Source organism: Aulonocara stuartgranti (genome assembly GCF_965226115.1).
Source record: "Aulonocara stuartgranti genome assembly, chromosome: 6".
In the NCBI taxonomy this organism is placed as follows: domain Eukaryota; kingdom Metazoa; phylum Chordata; class Actinopteri; order Cichliformes; family Cichlidae; genus Aulonocara; species Aulonocara stuartgranti.
In genome coordinates this window covers 17,257,187-17,276,403 of record NC_138944.1, presented here as the reverse complement: position 1 = coordinate 17,276,403, position 19,217 = coordinate 17,257,187, and the positions used below count along the sequence as shown (strand labels likewise).

At 45.5% G+C, this 19,217-nt stretch overlaps 1 protein-coding gene across 4 annotated transcripts; it reads right to left on the bottom strand.

The window, feature by feature from the left end:
• Positions 1 to 2,109: 2,109 nt before the first annotated feature.
• On the bottom strand, positions 2,110 to 19,197 carry LOC309707784 (GTPase IMAP family member 8). 4 transcript variants are annotated; one of them, XM_082535308.1, is made up of 14 exons: positions 19,104 to 19,197; positions 18,352 to 18,455; positions 17,605 to 17,644; positions 17,196 to 17,302; positions 16,206 to 16,262; positions 15,737 to 16,108; positions 14,805 to 14,927; positions 6,397 to 6,731; positions 6,071 to 6,181; positions 5,681 to 5,803; positions 4,839 to 5,301; positions 4,666 to 4,725; positions 4,233 to 4,573; positions 2,110 to 4,057 (listed from the first exon to the last, which is right to left on the bottom strand). In XM_082535308.1, the coding sequence occupies exons 8-14, from the start codon at positions 6,727 to 6,729 to the stop codon at positions 2,597 to 2,599; spliced, it is 2,892 nt and encodes a 963-aa protein (XP_082391434.1). In that variant the 5' UTR covers positions 6,730 to 6,731; positions 14,805 to 14,927; positions 15,737 to 16,108; positions 16,206 to 16,262; positions 17,196 to 17,302; positions 17,605 to 17,644; positions 18,352 to 18,455; positions 19,104 to 19,197; the 3' UTR covers positions 2,110 to 2,596. The 4 variants fall into 4 exon arrangements, with proteins under 4 accessions (XP_082391434.1, XP_082391435.1, XP_082391433.1 ...); XM_082535309.1 differs by lacking the exon at positions 18,352 to 18,455 and having other exon boundaries at positions 15,737 to 15,867; positions 16,007 to 16,108; XM_082535307.1 differs by lacking the exon at positions 18,352 to 18,455.
• Positions 19,198 to 19,217: the final 20 nt, after the last annotated feature.

Below are 19,217 nucleotides of genomic sequence, written 5' to 3'. Positions count from 1 at the left end.
ATATGATTTATGGGTTAGACATTAACCCGTTTTATCTTGTAAGCTTGTCCCGATAAAAAAGCAAACTGTTGAAATGTATTATTACTATTGTTACTACTGTTATTTATTCAAAAATATTTTTATGGCTGCACAGTACAGTTCAGGAAATAAACCCTCAAAATTGTAATTCAAACTCCTGGGATGTCAACCTTCTCGACTTCTGATACAGGAGGCCGCGCAGGGTGATGCTAGCCAGCCTGGGACTTAGAGATAATGCCAGTGCCTCCACCCTACCTCCTCCTCCCACCCTCAGTTGTGTCCCTCTTACGACCAGAAGCACACCCACTTACGTAAATAAATCCAATAAACGGAGTGAATTCTGCAAACTATAAACACAATTCCAAAAGATTTGGGGATGTGGCGTAAAATGTAAACCAAAAAAAATAGTGATTTGCAAATGTCATAAACACATATTCACAAGAGAACAGAAAACAGATCAAAAAAACTGAGATTTTACTATTTTGAGAAAAATATTATCTTATTTTAATCTCCACAACACATCCGAAAAAGCTGGGATGGGGCCACAAAAGGCTGGAAAATTAAGCATTCCTAAAAAGACACTGCTGGAGGAACACTGAAAATAGGACAGTTACATGAATGTGTATAAAAACACCATCTGTTTCTCAGAGTTTCTCAGAAGCAAAGATGGGCTCATGTTTACTAATCAGCAAAAAACTGCATCTACAAACAACAATTTCAGAAAAATGTTCATCAACATAAATTTGACTTTGGATCATCTACGCTACATGGAATCAAACGAGTCTAAGAATCTGGAGAAATCTCTGTCAAGGCCAACAATTAATATTAGATGTCCATGACATTTGGGCTCTCAGGCAGCACTGCATTAAATACAGGCATGACTCTGTCATGGGCTCAAGAAGAGACACCATCGTCTTTGAGCGCAGTTCACTGTGCCATCCACAATGCAGCTTAGAGCTAAATCATGCAAAGGAGGAGACATATGCGAACATGATCTAGAAACACTGCCATCTTCTCTGGGCCAAAGCTCATTGAAAATAAACTGAGGCAAAGTGGAAAACTGATCTGTGGTTACACAAATCTTATTTTTAAATTCTTTTTGAGGATGCTGCATCCTCAAGACCAAAGAGGAGAGGAACCATCTGGCTTGTTATCAGGCCTCAGTTCAACAGCCCGGATCTCTGATGGTATGGGGTTGCATTAGTGTGCACGGAAATGGCTGATTTCTAAAAGGTATACGTGGCTTTTAGAACAATATATGCTTCCATGCAGATGACATCTTTTTTCCAGGGAAGCCATCGCATATTTCAACAAGCTGCAATAGATGCATACAGCATCTGTTACAACAGCATGATTTACTAGGAGAGGCTGGGTGCTTTCACAAACACATTTGGCACATAATGAAACAAAAAATATGACAAAGAAGACACATGACTGCTGAGAAGCTAAATTTATATACAAGATAGGACTTGGACATTGCAGTTTAACCATTTGTGCTCTGCCTTCTGTTGTGAATAAATTTAGTTTAACATTTCCAAACTTTTTTTTTTTTTTTTCATTTTAATCTTAAACTCTGTCCCTTTTTTGGAATAGGGTTCATAGTTCTAGCATACAATTTGATCTGTGTTAAGTCTTACACAGGTAAAATCATTTTACGGTCAATACCTCTGCTCTTCTGCATAGCTGCCTGTTTTTTCAAACTCTCCACCCCCAGCATCCACCTGTAGGCTACAGGGAGAAAAATATCACTTCTCAATTTATAAAATCAGCAGGATGAACTCAAGCTAGATGCAAAGTAACTATACTCTGATGCTATAATAAATAATTACAAATGCAAAATCTCTTACTGAACTGAATTTGACACATTCATTACGGCCTAAACCTGAATGTGAGAAGTAATGTCATAATGTTTGTAGTCATGAAGCAGGTTTCGCTTGCTGAAAATACTGTCAAAGATTTCATAAACGTGAAACCAACTTCAGTATATAAAGGTTAAAAAGTGAAAGACTGTCTATTGTTGTTAAATCAAAAATGTTCGTAAAGAATTTTTCATGCTCTGTGGTTCAGCACCAAAAACACACAAAAATGCAATGACTTTCTGATGACAACTTTTAATCAAAAAACACTGTGACCAATTCAGGGTATAATTTACAGAATTTCCATCAATATACAGATTTTAATATTCTTTTTACTCGTTTTGTTAAATCACTGCCTTTGACATTATCAAAAATAGTCATACGTTTTATCATTCCTTTGCATATTTTGATGTCTTGCAAACATGTATCAACATTCAGAAAAGTATTTTCATTTATATATTATTGCTTCAATATCAATATGTGTAATTCATCTATTAATAAATGTCACACTCGTCTGTACTTATCGAGTGTCTCAATAAAACATGTAGCGATAAACTGAAGTTATAATCGTCTCAAATCAAATTCATTTTAAAGTATTTTATGCCTCAAAAATTACACAACAGTCAAAAAGCTGAAAATATTATTTCACAAGAAAAAAAAAAAAAAAAAAAAAGCACTTTTACATTTGCTATACATTTTATATACAAACATCTGTCAGTCCTTCATTCAGTTTTCAAAAAATTCTCTCCCCGTTTTCTCACTGCGTCGATGTTCTTGTTTACTGTTCTGTCAACGTTTCTTGCAGCGTCTTCTGTCTTCTCTGTTGTGCTTCTCTTGCTGAGTTTTCGCCTGCCCACCTCTGTTACTGCAGATCCAGCAGCTGCCCCAACAGCTCCGCCAATCACACCGCCCAAAAGCACACCGAGCACCAGACCCAGCAGTGCCCCGCCAATGACTACTTTGGGCACCTGTTTAGCTGTATTTCCAATTTTCTCCCACACTGAACTCTCAGCCACCATTTTGGCCCCTGCCTTGGCTCCAGAGCCTACTTTTCCCCACACGGGACTCTGTGCCAAATTCTTTGCCCCAGCTCCAATTCCAGCCCCGACACGCATGGAACTCTCTGCCATGACTTTGGCCCCTGAACCCACTTTTTCCCACATTGGACTTGCAGCCGCTGCTTTTGCTCCAGATCCCACCCATGCAGAACCATCTACCACTACCTTGGGAACTTTATTTCCTACTGCTTTGGAGAGATTTCCTGCAGTAACTCCTACCTTCTCCCACACAGAACTATCAACCACCATCTTTTGGACACTTTGTGCACTAGTGCCAACTTTTTCCCACATTCCACTATCTTTCATCCTCTGTGCTCCCTCTCCAACCCACACAGAGCTATCTGCCAACAGCTTGGGTAAATTCTTTGCACCCGTGCTCATCTTCTCCATTATGGAACTAAGTAGTGAAGGGGATATGGTCGAAAGTGTAATTGGAGGAAGACTCTCAATATTTGTAGTACTTACACTCATCTCGGCCTCATCCCTTGTTTTCTCAATATCATCTTCCGTCACTTCCTCGTCTACTTCAGAAACAGACTGCATGTAAGGATAAAGCTTTCGCCTTTCAGAGCTGAGTGGGCCAACATCCTCTACTCTTGCTAGGTTTTCGCCTCGTTTCTCTCTTGCCATCTCTTGCTGTTTCTGCCTCACTCTGTTCTCGGCCTCCTGAAAAGCAGGACAAGAATAATACTGCCCCCCGGCCTCCTTCACTGTCTGCTCCACCTTTTCTAGCAGGTCGGCAACATTGCTCTTCTCTCCCCCACCTCTTTCTGTCTCCAAAACATGAAATCTGTCCCCACATTTCTCCACAATCTTTAACAAATCTCCTCGCTGACCAGCAATGTATGCCTCAATGTTCTTATTTTTGGCCTTCCCACTTGCCCTGAGACAATCAGCATAAGTAAAGAGGACCAAAGTGTGTCTCCAGACTGCTTCAGGCCCAAAAACAGCCTCTAGTGACGCAAGAGCCTGCAGCTCGGTCTTTGCAGGCTGGTCTAAGGGAACACAAAAGAGGAAGACATGCGGGCCGGGACTGGACAGAGCCACACAGGAGGAGATCTGAGCTCGCACCTCATCTGGAGTGCGCTCTGAATTGAACCAGTCTGGAGTATCCACCACTGCCACCTGCAGGTGACAGAGAAAATGCATGCAAAAATGTAAAGAGCTATTATCAAAAGCAACAAAACAAGAAGAGAGTATGAAACACTTTATTCTTTGAGATATTGTAATGGGTGTATGTTGAGATAAATAGAAAAAAAAAGACATCTTAGTAACTTAAAAACAAAAACAAAACACTAACCCTTCTTCCTTTAACCAATGCCTTCTTTTTCTCACACCATTGTGTGATTGCTATGAGGCTGTCTGGACGTGACTCAAAGGCTTCCTGCCCCAGTATTTCATTGCCAGCTGCACTCTTCCCTGATCCAGATCTTCCAAGCAACACCAGACGAAGCTCCGGAGAAGATGAGGATGAGGACAATGAGGGGGAAGAAGGGGTTGAGCTGGATGAGGAGATCAAGGAAGGAGAGGCAGCAAAAGTTGGTGAGGAGGGGAAGGAAGAGGAGAAGACTGGCGAAAGAGGAGTAGTGGTAGGCGAATCCTCGGGTGATCTCTCTTCAAAGCTGTTAATTCTGTGGTGAACTGAAACCATCAGGTAAAAATCAGAGTCAGTGACGTATTAAGAAGTGAAGTGCTGATAGTGACATATGAGAGAGTGAAGTCCTTTGACTTACAAGTAGAGATCACTTTTTGAGTTGATTTATCCTCTGACATTTGGGAGAGTATAGCTCCATCTAGTGGGGAAAAAGCAAGTTTTGCTCACTTTTGTCTTTTTTTTTTTTAACTCTTCTAAAAGAATGAATCAGGGTACAATAATGGAGGACAGCACACGGTTAGTGGCATTTACCTCGATTCAGTTTGAAACTGGGTATCCTTTTTAACTCCCCGGTATCACAGAGCTCGGAGGATGGCTGTCGCTCTAGAGCTGGAGTTGAATAAAGGCTACTGGAGACCTGGCTCACCTTAACTCCTTCCACCATTTCCTCCATTTCTTCTCTTCTCCTCCTTGATTCTGTTGATATGGCACTGACATACTCATTGGACACCTGGCTCACCTTAACTCCTTCCACCATTCCCTCCTTTTCTTCCTGTCTCCTCCTTCTCTCTCTTGAAATGGCATTGAAGTACTCTTCCTCTTGACTTTCTGTGTTTGGGGTATAAGATGATGTGTGGGTCTTTTTCTTCTCTTCCTTTTGAGCCCTGAAACTTTCCATAAGTTGCTCCTTTTTTTCTTTCACCCGTTTTTCCAGCTCTCTATCCTGGACTGTTTTCATGTAGTATAACCCGTTTTTCCGCGCCATATTGTCCACCTGTAGATAAATAAACAAACAATAGTAACTTATTGCAGGAACTTTAACTCTGTTTTGTGAGTCACAGTTAGAAAACAATCACAATCGTCGCTAATATTCAAACCAGTCCAGACTACAACAGGGTGTGATGTGAAACTAGGCGTTCCTGGAAAAACAGCATGCATGCATGCGTACTTGCTCAGTAGTCTTAAAGAAACCATTAAAACAAAAAGCTCCAACCTATAGAGTATTTAAAAAATTCAATGCACTTAAGCAATGAGGAAGTCTCATCCAAATGATAAAATGTGTGAGGGCACGAACGCTCACACTTTTACTGAATCAGACAAACCCTTTGAGGAATGTTGCTTTTTGATAACTGTTTTTCACTCCTACTTCATACCTTTTCCAGCAGCTCACGGACCTGGTCCCTGTCCTGTCGCTGACGATTATTGATGACATGGTACCGTCCTCCGCAACCCTCAATTACCTGCCTCAGGCCTGGGTGCTCTTTCTGCAGGTACTCCTGTGAGAAAACAATGCAGCTTGTGTGAATTTATACCTGCAATGATTTGCATCACTCCTATATGTTATACTCCAAGAATAAGATAACCACCTAAAATATTACTGACAGCATATTTACAAAACCCAACACGAGATAACATTTATTTATAAATAAGGGGCCAGGTCGTAAGTTAATAGGTGAAACTATGCCGTTTTATAGTGGTACTAAGTGACTTTCCTGCTTTATAAAGATCAGCTTAAAGAGAGGGTAGGTGAACACCTCTCATACCTCCACTGTTTTTCCCATCAAGTAGTCCCCACAGGTCAGCATGACCATGGTGTGGTCCAGCACCTCCTGTCCAAACAGTTCCTCCAACTCTGCAGGCACACGTGTCTCCACCTGCGTGGGGAAAAGGCAAAGAGGAAAAATGGATCTAAACTGGTTACTGCTTGTTATGGAGATGTTTCAGAACATCTGTAACTTGTATATTTGGAACACATTTTTTTCCACTAGTTTGATAGATAGACATTTTTTTATTGAGTACACATTACAGACTGCAACTTCAACAAAGTTGAGCAACAGATGACATCACTAACGGGCAAGCCAAGACTAACCTCTGTGAATTGATTAACAGGCACCAGCAGCAAAATAGCATGTGGGCCTGGTGGTACCAGAGTCATTGCTCGCTGTGTCTCCTTTTTGACACCGTCCTCCATCTTGCCACCACTCCAGTACCATCTCGGTGCCTCCACCAGGGTCACATTCCTGCCTTCAATGAAGCCCTGCCGTAGCTGGCAGCTCCTGGAGGCACCGGGAGAAATGGGGGAAAGCTGGGCCAGGATAGTGTCCGCTAATGCTGTCTTTCCACATCCGATATTCCCCAAAAGAAGCAATCTCAGGTCTGAGGACGAGGATCCATAGTAGCTTTCTCTGTAGTGTTCACCCATCCCTGACATGAATAAAGGAAACAGGAAGGAGTCCAAAAAAACAAAAGAGAGAGAAATTGAGGACAGTATATCACCTGTGTTATTTGTAGGAAGCTACACCAACCAACCAAAATAAAAGCTGTCTTTTAATACTAGGTTTTATTGTTAGGTTTTGCCTAGACAAACTCACACATAACTTTACATGCAAATAAACCTGGAAAACAGACAACTGGATCAGCTGAGCAGGTTCAGCTAGGCAGATTTTATCAGTCAAGTTACTATTTTAAGCATCAAGTAATCATACAATCTTAACAGAAACGGATAAAATGCCATCTTAAACTTAACTTGAAATCTTTCTCCTCTATTCCCACACGAGTCTCTCTGCACACAGGATACCTACAGTTCCTTGTTGTGCATGAATGAACAAAAACTAAAGTAATTCACTGGTAGTTTCACTGGAAATGATTGTGGGTCACATCAATTTCATCTCAGTGTTTGATACCACACCTTGCCATTCCTGTCAAACAACATTCTGCCTGGACTCATATATGCAAAAGGGTACAAACCAAATCCATACTGAACAAACAGCAACGAGAGTTGATGAAGCATTTCAAATAGTGCTGTACTTCATAAGTATACTTGCTTTGGCACAAATTCTAAATTAGGCGTGAATCTATTGCTGAAACTGTAATAAATAGTTTGAGTTTCTGGATGTAGTTTGAGCTAACCGAACAACCTATTTCCTCAAATATGACACATTATATATCAACAATGTAGTAATTTCAATGTAATTTCAGTAATTAAAGTAATACAACTAAGAAACGTAATATGATTGCAATTAATCAACAAGTGCATAACATTAACTAATTTAACAATTAAGTCTCTTACACCAAGACAATCTTACAACAACAATTTAAGCAACAAGACGAATACTTACTCAAGAGTTTAAGGTCTACAAAGTTGCATTCATGTGTTGTCTTGTGTCAATACTGAGTTTTTTTGGTTGGCACTGGGTTATATTTCTCACGCAGACAACTTCAGTACATGCTAGTTCCCAGTCGACTGGCAAAAGCTGTCTGCTCAGATGAGGTGTCTCGCCTGAGCCACTCCCAAATTTAAACACATTCATACATGAGCGCACTCGTAAATATAGTTTTTGATACAACAGGTTTCTCAGTTTGTAGGTTGCTAAGCATTCCAACCTGGGGTGGAGGCAGTATAACCAGCTGCCACTGGGAATCGTTCCAAGATAGTTTTAACTACCACACCTATGATATGTCAAAACTCATAGAGATCTGTTAAAGGAGGTGTCCTTCATGGTTTGCAGTTGCTAAGGATATTACCTGGTCAACCAGGTCTGTAAATATGTTGCTGTCATAACCAGAAAGAAATGAAAGCATGAAGGCTTGTCACAGACAAACAAAGTTACAATGTAAAGACAGAATAAATGCAAGAGGAACATTATTCTGCTTCTTTTGTGTGTTACACGAATGGAAAATTTAAAATAAAATAATAAAATAACTTTTCTTCCTACGGAATCATGAAGCATAAAACTTCAAGTCTTCATGGCCTTCCATATGAGTAAGAGCTGTTAAGTTTCATTTCAACATCAAAGTAATTACAAACAGACCTCTTGATTAATGTCACTAACACTTAGTCATTAAGGATTCAAATGTTAACCTGTTTTCAGTAATTTGCAAAACAAGAAAATTGCTCTTTCAGCATATATTCATGGCTGTGATTAAAGTAGCTGGGTAATATTTACAGATTTGCACACATCCCCACAGCTTCATCCTCAAATATTTTCTTGTATTCCCACTTGCTAGTACTTGGCTGGATCCCCTTGCCTTGGTTCTGCATGGCAAAGTGTCAACAAGTTGCTGGAAATATTTCTCATAGTTTCTGGTCGATATTGATATGATGGCATTGTACAGCTGCTGCAGATTTGTTGGCTGCACATCCAGGATGTGGCTACTGAATTGACTACTGACCTGGTGACTGTGGATGACATCCGAGTACAATGAATTCATTGTCATTGTGGCGGAGGCGTGGCCCCGGGCGCAGCTGCAGGGGAGGAGTGCAGCAGAAGGCTCAACAGGGCGGCGCTGCGAGGCCGGTAAGAACAGCTGATGGTGTTTATGTACTGATGATGGTCTCCCTCCGCTGTGTTTATAGTGAGACGGGGAGGGGCGGCCAGAAAGGAGATCAGCTGGGCTCGTGAGCTGTCAGACTGTACGACTGAGTCAGCTGTCAAAACTCAACACTCAAAGCTTCAATAAATGTGGAAGTTGGCAGTACATACCTGTGTGTGCGTGTGTTTGTGCCTGGTGTATTCCACAAGTGGTGCCGAAACCCAGGAAAGTGCCGGTGGGGGAATGTCCGACCCACAGGCCGCGCCACCCGCCCAGCCTCTGCAATTCTTGGCGCAGATGCTAGCGGAGATGGCGACGATGAGCCGGGATCAGGCGGCCGACCAGCGTGCCCACCTGGCCGCGCTGCAGGAGCAGACGGACCGACAGACGCAAATTCTGGAACGGCTGGTCGGGGCCGCTGCCACGCCGAAGCCCTCGCCACTGTCGGTGGCGGTGCCCCGGATGGGGGACGGGGACGACCCACAAGTTTTTTTGGAGACCTTCCGTGCCACGGCGGAGGCTTGCCAATGGCCGCGGGAGGAGTGGGCTCCGCGGCTGCTCCCCCTGCTATCTGGGGAGGCACAAACAGCGGCCCTGAGTCTGCCTCCGGCGTCGAGGAGCAGCTTCCCGGACGTGAGCCGGGCGGTGGTGGACAGGCTGGGGCTCACCGCCGAAGACCATCGCCGGCGGTTCCGGGCCTGTCGGCTGGCTACAACGGACCGACCATTCGCCTGGGCCCGGCAGCTGCGCGACGCGGCGGTGCGCTGGCTGCAACCGGGGGCATCGGAGGGCGAGACGAAGCTGGTGGACAAGGTGGTGCTGGAGCAGTTCACGGAGGGATTGCCAGCGGAGACGGCGAGATGGGTCCGGTGCCACCGGCCCGCAAGCTTGGAGGTAGCGGTGACGCTGGCGGAGGACCACCTTGCCGCTGGAGCAGGGGAACCCGGGGACGCCGGACGGAGGCCGAACAAACAGGCCCCAGTGCCGGCCCCGAGGCGCCGTGTGCCGGCACCAGGGCAGGCCGAGCGGCTGCCGGCGCTGAGCCCCACTAACCCTTTCGCGGCGTTGGTGCCGTCCAGGGGAGCCGAGCCAAGTGGAGCCGCCCCCGAGCCACGGAGAGCAGCACAGACGCCGGGGCCGGAGTGTTGGAAGTGCGGGCAGCCGGGGCACCTGAGGAGGGATTGTCCGCTTATGGAAGTGGGGCAGGTGTTCCGCGTTGCTGGCGCCCCAGCACCCTCCCCCGGTCCAGGAGGGACATACAGTATTCCGGTAAGGACTCGAGGGGGTATACGCCAGGCGTTGGTGGACACGGGCTGCACGCAGACCCTCGTACACCAAAGCTTGGTTCGCCCCGGGGCATTGCTGGAGGCAGAATGGGTGGAGGTGAGGTGTGTGCATGGTGATGTTCACAGGTATCCCATAGTGCCGCTGTTATTAAAGTATAAGGGCAAAATGCATAGAGTAACGGCGGTGGTTAGCCCGCGCCTGTCGCACCCCCTGATTCTGGGTACCAATTGGCCAGGGTTTCATCAGCTACTGGGGCAGTACGCGGGGGTGCGATCACGACCGGAAGCGGGGTGTAGCGTGTGCGCGGCATTCAGCGGGGGTCGTCCGACACCGACTCCGGGGGGGAGGAGCCGGCGGGTCCCTCACGGGACGTCCCGCCGGCCCCGGAAGTGTCCCCCATGGGTGATTTCCCACTGGAGCAGTCTCGTGACGGCACCCTACGCTCAGCCTTTGACCAAGTGATGGCTATTGATGGTCACGTGGTGCGCCCTGAGGCCGCGCAGACCTACCCGCGTTTCGTCTTATTAAACGACCGGTTATATCGAGTGAGTCGTGACACTCAGACCGAGGAAACACACACCCAGTTGTTGGTGCCGCAGGGCCGCCGGGAAACGCTTTTCCAGGCGGCCCACTATAACCCCATGGCAGGGCATATGGGCTACGAGAAAACTCTGGAGCGAATAACGGCCCGATTTTATTGGCCGGGCATCCGAGCGGATGTGCGCCGCTGGTGCGCGTCCTGCCCGGACTGCCAACTTGTTAACCAGCCGGCCATACCGAAAGCGCCTCTGCGCCCTCTCCCCCTCATTGAGGTCCCGTTTGAGCGTATCGGCATGGACCTCATCGGGCCGTTTCACCGGAGTGCACGCGGCTACCGCTTTGTGTTAGTCCTGGTGGATTACGCAACGCGGTACCCGGAAGCAGTTCCGCTGCGCACCATCTCTGCAAAGAGTGTGGCGCAGGCACTGTTTCAGGTCATCTCCCGAGTCGGAATCCCGAAAGAGATACTGACTGACCAGGGCACGTCGTTTATGTCTCGTACACTGCGGGAACTGTACGAATTACTGGGCATTAAATCTATTCGGACCAGCGTCTACCACCCTCAGACTGACGGGCTGGTGGAGCGGCTGAATAAGACTTTAAAGTCCATGATTCGGAAGTTCATTAACGAGGATGAACGCAATTGGGATCACTGGCTAGACCCTCTGTTATTCGCAGTGCGGGAGGTGCCCCAGGCCTCCACGGGATTTTCTCCCTTTGAACTGCTGTTCGGCAGGAGGCCACGTGGGGTGCTCGACCTGATTAAAGAAAGCTGGGAGGACGGTCCGAGCCCCGCCAAAAATGAGATTCAGTACGTGTTGGACCTGAGAGCAAAACTCCACACTTTGGGGAGGTTGTCACGGGAGAATTTGCTCCAGGCTCAGCAGCGTCAGCAACGCCTGTATGACAGAGGGGCTAGGCTCAGGCAATTCTCACCGGGAGATAAAGTGCTTGTGTTACTCCCTACTTCCAGCTCGAAGTTGCTCGCCAAGTGGCAAGGACCCTTTGTGGTCACACGGCGAGTCGGGGACGTGGACTATGAGGTCGCTCGGTCGGACAGGGGAGGAGCCACGCAGATTTATCACCTCAATCTCCTCAAACTGTGGCGAGAGGTTGAAACCGCTTCTCTGGTGAGCTTGGTGAAGGAGAGAGATGAGTTGGGGCCTGAGGTGCCAAATTCTATCATTCCCGCCTCCCTCCCTTGTGATGACCATCTCACACAGGCCCAGAGAGCGGATGTTGTCGCGTTGCAACAGCGTTTTGCGGACGTGTTCTCCCCCCTGCCCGGCCGGACGTCCCTCATCGAGCACCATTTCGTGACGCAGCCTGGCGTGACGGTGCGTTCACGGCCCTACAGGCTCCCGGAGCACAAGCGAAAAATCGTGCAGAGGGAATTGGCGGAAATGCTGAGGATGGGAGTAATAGAAGAGTCGCACAGCGCCTGGTGTAGCCCCATCGTTCTGGTGGCGAAGAAGGATGGGTCTATACGGTTCTGTGTCGACTATCGCAGGGTGAACGAAGTGTCACGCTTTGATGCCTACCCCATGCCTCGGGTCGACGAGCTCCTGGACCGGTTAGGCACGGCCCGCTTTTTCACGACACTGGACTTAACCAAGGGCTATTGGCAGATTCCCTTGTCTGCCGAGGCCAGGGAGAAAACGGCCTTCTCCACTCCGTACGGTTTGTACCAGTTCGTGACACTTCCGTTCGGCCTGTTCGGGGCCCCGGCCACTTTCCAGCGTCTCATGGACCGGGTACTGCGTCCGCACGCAGCGTATGCTGCCGCCTACCTGGATGACGTGATCATCCACAGCGACACCTGGGCGGAGCATGTGCTGCGGGTGGCCTCGGTCCTGGAGTCCCTGAGGGGGGCGGGGCTCACGGCCAATCCGAAGAAGTGCGCGGTTGGACGGAGGGAGGTGCAGTATCTGGGGTACCACCTGGGGGGCGGGCAGGTGCGTCCACAGGTGGAGAAGACGGCGGCTATCGCATCCTGCCCGCGCCCCAGGACGAAAAAGGAGGTGAGACGGTTCTTGGGGTTGGCGGGTTACTATCGTCGCTTTGTGCCGGGGTTTGCGCAGCTAACCAGCCCCCTGACCGATCTCACTCGAAAGGGTGCCCCGGATCTGGTCCAGTGGACGGGGCCGTGCCAGGCGGCGTTTGTGCAGGTGAAAAAGGCTCTCTGTGGGGAGCCGCTGCTTCACACTCCTAACTTTTCCCTCCCTTTTGTTCTGCAGACTGACGCCTCGGACAGAGGGCTGGGAGCCGTTTTGTCCCAGCAGGTGAGGGGGGCTGACCGCCCTGTCCTATACATCAGCCGGAAGCTAGCGGAGCGCGAGCGCCGGTACAGCACCGTGGAGAAGGAGTGCCTGGCCATCCGGTGGGCGGTCGGCTCCCTGCGCTATTACCTCCTGGGACGCTCATTCACCCTCTGTTCGGACCACGCCCCGCTGCAGTGGCTCCACCGCATGAAGGATGCCAACGCCCGGATCACCCGGTGGTATCTGGCGTTGCAGCCCTTTAAGTTCAAGGTGATCCATAGGCCGGGGGCGCAGATGGCGGTGGCCGATTTCCTCTCTCGCTCGCGGGGGGGGGGGGAGTTGGCTCGGCCGGACGGCTCCCCGGCCTCGAACGGGCGGTGGGGGTGTGTGGCGGAGGCGTGGCCCCGGGCGCAGCTGCAGGGGAGGAGTGCAGCAGAAGGCTCAACAGGGCGGCGCTGCGAGGCCGGTAAGAACAGCTGATGGTGTTTATGTACTGATGATGGTCTCCCTCCGCTGTGTTTATAGTGAGACGGGGAGGGGCGGCCAGAAAGGAGATCAGCTGGGCTCGTGAGCTGTCAGACTGTACGACTGAGTCAGCTGTCAAAACTCAACACTCAAAGCTTCAATAAATGTGGAAGTTGGCAGTACATACCTGTGTGTGCGTGTGTTTGTGCCTGGTGTATTCCACAGTCATGTTCAAGAAACCAGCTTTTTCTCATCTCATCAAGAACATTTTGTAAGAATATTTAAGTTGACTATACATACCCATTCTGTACAAACAAAACATAAGATGGTATTCATGTACATTTATTATTGAGTTACCAGGCAAATGTAAATATGTGATGCCTGATCTCTACTGTGAATTACCCACTACTTCTAATGTTTTCCAAGTACACAAGACATCTCTATCACTATTCATTTAATTTAAAAAGCAGAGTGTTCAAAAATCTTATCTAATCAAATAGTTAATGCAAGGCATTTAATTTGCATTTTAAACATAATTAACATATGTAATTAACAAAAAAAATGTCCTTCTGAAAAAAGTTCACTTCAAAGTTCAAAGTGCAGGCAAATTCTCATAACACAAAACTCTTACTTTTCAAGTATCAACTACCAGAAAAATGTTTTTCAGGTTATCATTGCTGTGTAGAGCCAGTAGGGGTCTCCTTTTACTCACAGGCCAGGCATCACATACGCAATGTTATCCAAGGTGGAGGCCTTTAAACAAACAAGAAAAGCATTCACAAAGGAAAGAAAATCAAGGAAAGAGGAAGCAAAAATGCTGATTGCAACGATATAATAATAAAGTGCATTTAGGAGCACATGTCCAAATAAAACAATAAAATTACCGCAAACTTGTTTAGTTTTGTTGAGCCTATGGAATGGGTTACGATGTTTACACTGTAGCTTCAGTTGTTTGTAAACATTTGCGTTTTATTCCTTGGTATTATTTTTAACCTTTTGAAATGAGTTTTTCCCTTTTTTGATTAAATCTCTCCTGGATAAATATTTCTCTTTGGCTTAAATGGCATTTGTTAGGTGCAAATTCGAGATGTTTAGAATAGGTATTATAGTACAAACAGTACATTTTGACAGCAGCTTTGATTAGTGGAACAACAAATAAATCAATGCTGAACAATAAACACTGACAGGATAAGTACCGCTACAGTTATTGGACTTTGTCAATACCACAAGTTTCATTCATAACAGCGGCATTGTGTCAACAAAGTAAAGCATAAATCTGCAGGTGTTTTTCCTTTAACAAACAATATACTGGAAGTTCACTACAATAATTTCACCAAGGTGAAAGCATGTACACATAACAACATGTAAAGGATATGATGTGTATGCACCATAAATTGGCAGCAATGCTTACCAGTGTGTGTTGTGTGCAGCTCCTCAGCTCTGGTATGTGCATAGTGAGGCCGGTAAGTGGAGCCATAGCACACAATAGAGAGTCCAAGAGTAGAGACAAACTACTCGACATGCACACCATTTTCTGCAGAGATGCACAGAGAGCCCTGTATCACCCTATAGTGCAATGAATAAGTTGCATGCTTTCCAGTAGTCTTGATAAAACCGTGTAATGAGCAAACTTTTAATACTACATGACCACCCCCCAAACACACACACACACACACACACACACACACACACACACACACACACACACACACACACACACACACACACACACACACACAGCTTCGTCTGTAGCAGCTTTATTGCTTTTCAGTCAGTTTAACCTCTTGATATTTTTTCGCACACTATTGTTTCATCTTCCTTTGTAAAATGAGTCACTCTGCTGACAGTACACTTATCTATAATAGTGACTGGTTAGAGACTGCCAACATTTTTCACCCTAGGTTAGCGTAACAAGTTGATAACCAGCCTCATGTGACCGTTTATCCTGATTGCCAATGTTAAAACAAGTTAATCTAGATAAGGGAAAGATAGCTTGGCTATGTTAAACTCGCTTTGTGAAAACAGGCCTCTGTGAACCAGTTTGGAATATAGACAGAAAAAGATAAAGAAAGCACCACGTTGTAGGACTGTATAATGTTTCAACTCCCACCAACTATCTTGGGATACACTCCAACTATCGAGGTCTTCACAGTATCTGTTTAAGATCAAAATCTCTTCTATGTTTACTTCTGATTAGCAAAGATATAAAGTAGTTCTGGTTCTGGGACCACTATTACCCCTTATTTCTGAATTTATACAAGCAAGATGAAGAATACATGTGAGAGATGAACAAACGACATTAAGTGTCTTATAAAAAGATTTTTTTTAATTGAATCTACTCACATCTGTCTCCTGGAGATGGTGTCCAATCAGGGATAACGATTCTCCCAGGAGGTGAAGGTAAGCTGCAGCACTGGCAGGATCCTGGTCAGAGCAGCAGAGACTCTTGGGGGTGGACATTAGAGGGTCTGTGGCTGAAGTAGTGACACCACATATAAAACCAATGGGACTACATGAATCAGTCATGAAGCTAGTCATCGTGGAGCTAACAGTAGTAGAAATAGCTGTCAGTGAACTAGGAATGGGTGTAGAGTGACGAGGCCAGTTGCCTACTGGAGAGACAGAGGGGCTGGCAGGTCCGTTACTGGGACAATCTGCCCCATAATGCTGGCTATTAAGATACACCAAGTACTCCATCATGGGACCTGGACTCCTCTGAAAGAAAACGAAAGGAATACAAAACGTAATGATTAAATGTGAGATTGGGAGATATAGAGTACTTGGCTATAAATCATAAATTACAAAACATTACCAGACTAATGTTTCCCTCTGCATTAAAACATGGATGCAACAAGTTTTCTTGGATACGCTACAAAGAAAGAAGTAACCACAAGGTTAGAAGTAAAAGGATAAAGTCCTGTTTTTTGTTTTGATAGATAAAGATTTGAAAAAAAAAAAAAATTTAACCATGGTGGGTAAAAAGAAAAATATTTGGATGTGTCTGTTAGGGCTGTTCGATATAACGATATATATCGGATAACGATATAAAAACGTCTATCGTTTCATTTTACGCTATCGTTTGTTTCGTGGTGTCGCAAAAATAAACTCTTTACGGCAATATTTTTTCATCGTTTTAATGGTCACTGTAGTGGCTATATTAATTTCTTAAAGTTCTCTCTTTCTCTTATATTTTATATAACCACACTAAGGACGGACAAGCGCCTGTTTTTATGCGTTGTCGTTAGCAACAACGACGGTAAAACCATCGCGTGTCCGCTTGTTTATGTTCCACATAAACCTTTCACAATAAAGCTCAAGATCCTGTTGAGACTTTTCAAAATATTTACGAATGAGAAGTAAAAAAAGAGCCGGCAGATGCTAAAAAATAAACCTTAGACTCAAACGTTAGAACAGGCTGTTCCCCGCAGCACGTTGTATATTGGTTTCTCTTCTTCTTACTTTAGCACCTTTGTGGTTCAGCTACCCAATTTCACTGTGCAAGAAACTGCACAATGACAATAAAAAGCTCTAAGTCTCTAAGTCTAAATACTCACAAAGAAAACGGCGGCTGTTACAACTTATGTCTAAAAATGTATAGTTTCATGCATCGGTTAAAACACTCGACCCCAGCTACATGACGAGCAGCTGGAAACACTTCCCGCAAGTCGAGCTGCCCGAGATTCACAGAATTTACAAAAATTTTATATTTTTGTGATTTATATCGTTATCGGGACGATAGAATTCTTATATCGGGATATGAGATTTTGGTCATATCGCACAGCCCTAGTGTCTGTTTTATCACCTCTTCTCCTCTCACTGTCCATCTGTCCTGTGACACACAGACTGGATATTCATGGAGGAAGCCTGAGACGTCTGCTCCATGAGGTTTGTGGTCTATACCACTACTACCTGCAATTAGGGGACAGAAGAATCATAAACAAATGCATTAACATATAATTCCCAGGTTAAGCCAAAAGTGTACATTTCCACCTTGTTATTTTTATACTCTTAACACCTTATGAAATACTGTGATGATCAGGATTTTATGTGCATTAACATGCTATAAATGAATTTCTGATAAATAATAACGTTTGTTAAATAAAATATCCTACTTTTGCAACCTTAGACATTGTAGACACAGAGATGTCAAATAAAGTTGCATCAGAAACAAACATATCACAGTGTAATGTACACAGCTGCTAAGGCCTTACCAATAGGTGGTATGTTCTTGTTCAGGGAGCCACTTTGTTCCTGGAAAAATTACAAGCACTTACATGACTTTTAACCCGTTAGAAATATCAGTATAACGCATGACTCACACTATAAAACAAACATAGCGGTGGTTTAAAGGTACTGGGGTGCAATGATTGTTAAATTCTGCAACAACACACATGATTGTTTAATCAATTTTGTCCATAGCCAAAGTTTTTTTTATTTGTTTATTCTGCATTTGTATTTGTTTATTCCCTCTTTTATACCAGGACCACAAAGAAATCTTTCTTACTTCAAATAAACGGCCCTGTTTTTCCTCTTCACATTATCTTAACATTTAGCCAGCACCTAACTGATGCTGACATTGATGGAAATATAATTGCGTTCCTCCAGTGTCATCACAAAGCAAGAACCGAATTATAAAATTGATTGCAACAATCTTTGTGTTTTATGGTTTTATAGACAGCTGAGGCGAAACACTTTTTTCGACCACTTCTTTTAGGGGTCACCACCACAGTATATATGATCTGGCACCATCTCACCCCGTCTCTAGCACTGCATCCATGGATCTTCCCTGTGGTCTTTCTCTGTTCTTCCTGCCTGGCAGCTCTATTCTCAATATCCTTTGTCCAGTATATCTGCTATCCCTCTTCTGCACATCCAAACCATATCATCCTTGCCTCTCTTACTTTGCATTCTCTCCTTTTACCAGTCAAGCTCCTTACATTTAAAGACCCTACTCTCACCTCCACATTCAGGCCTTTCCTTTTCTATGGATGACTCTGAAGACTCCTTCGCCCTTCCTCTTCCCTTGCCTTCAGCCAACAGTGGCACAGTCTCCACCACAACCCTGCTGGCAAACAGCACCGAAGGCGGTTGTTGTTAACCCGATCTGTCCTGTCAGTATTATTGATGATCTGTATGTTTGATTTGTCAAAGATTTTATACCCAATGCCCTTTCTGCTCCCCCCCCCCCATTTATCTAGGCTTGGGCCCAGGCACTAACTGAAACAACAATTACCAAACTGTAATTAGTCTAAAAATCTAAAAGTAAATGGTCTGTATTTGTATAGCGCTTTACTTAGTCCCTATGGACCCCAAAGCGCTTTACACTACATTCAGTCATCCACCCATTCACACACTGGTGATGGCAAGCTATATTGTAGCCACAGCTGCCCTGGGGCGCACTGACAGAGGCGAGGCTACCGGACACTGGCGCCATCGGGCCCTCTGACCACCACCAATAGGCAACGGGTGAAGTGTCTTGCCCATGGAAGGACACGACGACCGAGACTGTTGGAGCCGGGGCTCAAACTGGCAACCTTCCGATTACAAGGCAAACTGCCAACTCTTGAGCCATGACTGCCCAGAAAAGTACACAAAATGTAGCACAGTTAAAATTCAAAGATGTTAAAAAGACAGCGTCCCTGCAATGGAATATACACTGCACTGCAACTCTGTGCAGAAACATGATTCAAAAATCCCCAGAATAGTGCACCTGGTGAAGCATCTTGGTGCTATGCTCCTCTGCATCTGATCCTGCTTCCTCCAGGTCCTCAACATCCATCAAAAAGTCTTTGTATGACCTTTTGTTTTCTACGGAAGAGGATTA

What these genes read in the sequence shown, in the direction of transcription:
- LOC309707784 (XM_082535308.1), bottom strand. Translation starts at nt 6,729, where the DNA reads ATGGGTGAACACTACAGAGAAAGCTACTATGGATCCTCGTCCTCAGAC. An exon ending in TCCGTGAGCTGCTGGAAAAG is followed by an intron (nt 5,302 to 5,680) that starts GTATGAAGTAGG and finishes ATTTATCTACAG; the next exon opens with GTGGACAATATGGCGCGGAA. An exon ending in CATTGGTTAAAGGAAGAAGG is followed by an intron (nt 4,058 to 4,232) that starts GTTAGTGTTTTG and finishes TGTCACCTGCAG; the next exon opens with GTGGCAGTGGTGGATACTCC.